A 2,974-nucleotide genomic window follows, 5' to 3' on the forward strand; every position below is an offset into this window, starting at 1 on the left:
TTTTAAAAACATTTTTAAAAATCAAAGTCGTCTGAATGCAGCACAAGAAAAGCGATGTTGATCCAGGCATTAAAGGGTTAATGAAAAACTTTTGATATAAAAAAAAGCATCTTACTGCAGAAATAAGACTGTAATCTGGTTACTTTAGGGGCATGTAAAGAATCTTACGCCAATCATTAACCCTTTAAAACCTGAGCAAATTGGCTTGATTTTTTTTAAACATGGTTAGAAGGCAACTTAAGAAGAAACATCCCAAAATCTGCAAGACATTGGTAAAAAGTACAAGAAAATTACCTGAAAATTTGATTTAAGAGGGATTAATTAAAGTCAATTTAAAAAAAAAATAAAACAAGAAAATGACTTTAAAAAAGTGCTTGAAGAGTAATAATTTTAAATATAAAGTTATGAGAATTTTGTTTTCATTTTTAGATTTAAAAACAATATTTCCCAATTTCTTGTAATTTTCAGGACATTTCTGGACAAGTTGCTCATTGCCTTTTTTCCCCATGTTTCCTAAAAAAAACAAACTGAATCAAAGCAAAAACAAAAACATCTGGATCCTTGTAGGGACACGTCCCTCATCTTTATCAGTCGCATCCTTTTAAAAAAGAATAACGTCTCTATTTGTAAATGTTCTGCTGTAGCAGCGAGGATGCAGGAAGGTGCAGAGGAGCGTGTTTACCTGGCAGCGGATCATGACGTGAGTGACTTTGGGTTTGCTGTCACTGCTGTCCGTCTTGTCGTCTCCTGTCCTCACCGACAGGACAAAATCCCCGGGGTGGCTCTGACTCTCTCTCACCAGGAAACTGCCGTTCTTCCCTTTCTCCGTCAGCAGCTTCTCGGCCTCCCGGCCTGACAAGTGTCCATGGAACCATCTGGCAAAAAAAATCCACATCGTTTAAATGAGTTTCGACCTCATAAAAAGCTCTTTTTTCACCCTTTATTTTCAATAAAATAATTAGGGAGTTTATGTTTACAAGCATGGTTAAACAAGTGCTAGAGACATTACATGAAGCCAACATTTTTGTCTCTGTTAATCTATTATTTTATGTTATAGCTTTGCTTTACTCTGGAGAAAAACAGCCGCGTCCAATTTGTTACAAGTATGGAGAGTACGCATATAATCAGACTTAAATTCTGCACGTGAACACCCCCGAAATAACTCATCTGCACTGTAATGAGCTGCTTTTAGTGGCAAAATGTAGCTACAAGAATGTTTTTCTGTCAGTTGCATCATCTACTGCAACTGGATGTAGCCGGGGCGGACTCGTACAATTAGTGTTTGTCTGTTCATTAATACAACAAAAATATCAAAAAAAGTTGTCTTGCTTTCATACTCAAACGCCCTAAGCATAACGAATGCTGAGGTAACAGCTGCAGCACAAAACTGAAGCTAAAATAGAAGAAAATTCTGCTGATAAATCAAAAGCTTTTTTTCCACATTGTGGTGTTGTGATTCCTCCAAAAATGACCGTCATTAGAAACTGGAATTGTTAAATAAAAGTATAAATTTAATTAAAAGTAGGGCTCTAGGGAGGACTCAGTTCTGCTTTTCTGAAACCCAAAAATCATTAATGTTTGAGCTTATTGTGATGCTACTGTTGAGACCTGTGGGTCCTATAACGTCACCTTGTGTCCCGTCATTTAAATCCAATCACTGGTCCGCGTGCATCGATGGTACATCAGATTAAACCTGAATACAGAACCTTCGACTGTCCTCAGCTTAAAAAAACCCCACAAAAAAACCCTCCTTCAGATTAAGAAAATAAACTCCTCCGTGTAGCACGTCCCGTCAGTCAAAGCTCTATAAGGTTTCATCGTGACAAGTTCAAGTAAAACGACTATTAGGTAAAGGTAAATAAAACGTCATCAGGATGTGTTCAAATGTAACATCAAAAAAGTTTTTTTTCTTTTTTTGGTGAGAAATTTGAACACAGCCGTTTGGTCAAGAAATTTGTTTTATAAAACAAAATAAATATAAATAAATATTTAAAAAAGGAAACTTGCTTAGCAACAAAAAAACAAAAAAACAGTTCTGTTAAAAACAAACTGTTGCCGCGTCTTTCCACCAAATAATAGAAAAGTATCTTTAGCGGTATCCATAAAGGATCTTTAATGAGTCTCAATGATGTATGAATATCGATAAGAATTCACAATCATAATTAAAAGCAGAACTAATAACATTCGAGCACAGAACTACGCCATCCGGCGTCCCCACTGACCTCTCTGAGGTGGGGTCCGCACAGTTGAGCGGATACTTGAGCTCGATGACGTCTCCGTTTTTCTCTTTCAGCTGGCCGTGATGCTCCATGTAATACTGCACCAGCTCCGCCAGAGTGGCAAACTTCTCCCCGCCGTAGAGGTCGTAGTAGTCTCCTGTGTTCTGGATCTTAATGTGGGTGACGGCTCCATTTCGCCTGCAGAAAAAAAAGAACAATCATTTAAAAAAATACACATCATCATAATAATCAGGGAGTCAAACCAAATCCAACAGGAAGCTCATGTTCCTTAAAAAAATCAAATTAACAAAAGTTTTTCTTTGAGTCACGTGTCGGAAATCTACCTGCTTTAAGTCAATTTTTCTATACAAATTAAGGTTTTTTTCAGCATTTATCAAATAACTGTCATGCAATTAAGTTTTTCGGACACTCGACACGCCTATTAATAAACAAAGAAATTCCCGCACACACTAACTGCTGACATATTTAAGCACTGAAAAAAATATCTATATTATTTTTTTAATCATCCACTCAGAGGATCACTGAAACTGATGATCACCTGAAACTGCTCTGCATCATCAGCCAGGAAATATAGTTAAAATAAATCACAATAAATCACAATTAACATTAAATATTCACTAAATACAGATAAATGTAACCTTACATACCCCACAAGTCAAAAGTATCATTATTTATCATCATAAACATCATCCTACAATAATACAAGATAATCTGCAAGAAAATGACTTAAAAAT

At 36.1% G+C, this 2,974-nt stretch overlaps 1 protein-coding gene across 1 annotated transcript; it reads right to left on the reverse strand.

The window, feature by feature from the left end:
• Positions 1–682: 682 nt before the first annotated feature.
• On the reverse strand, positions 683–2,488 carry LOC121966242 (tyrosine-protein phosphatase non-receptor type 11-like; the record flags this gene model as incomplete). The annotated part of the gene is made up of 2 exons (XM_042516349.1): positions 2,223–2,488; positions 683–875 (listed from the first exon to the last, which is right to left on the reverse strand). Coding segments are annotated over exons 1-2 (282 nt in total), but the record flags the coding sequence as incomplete, so codon positions are not given.
• Between the last annotated feature and the right edge of the window lie 486 nt (positions 2,489–2,974).

Source organism: Plectropomus leopardus, unplaced genomic scaffold (assembly GCF_008729295.1).
Source record: "Plectropomus leopardus isolate mb unplaced genomic scaffold, YSFRI_Pleo_2.0 unplaced_scaffold23677, whole genome shotgun sequence".
Taxonomy (NCBI): domain Eukaryota; kingdom Metazoa; phylum Chordata; class Actinopteri; order Perciformes; family Serranidae; genus Plectropomus; species Plectropomus leopardus.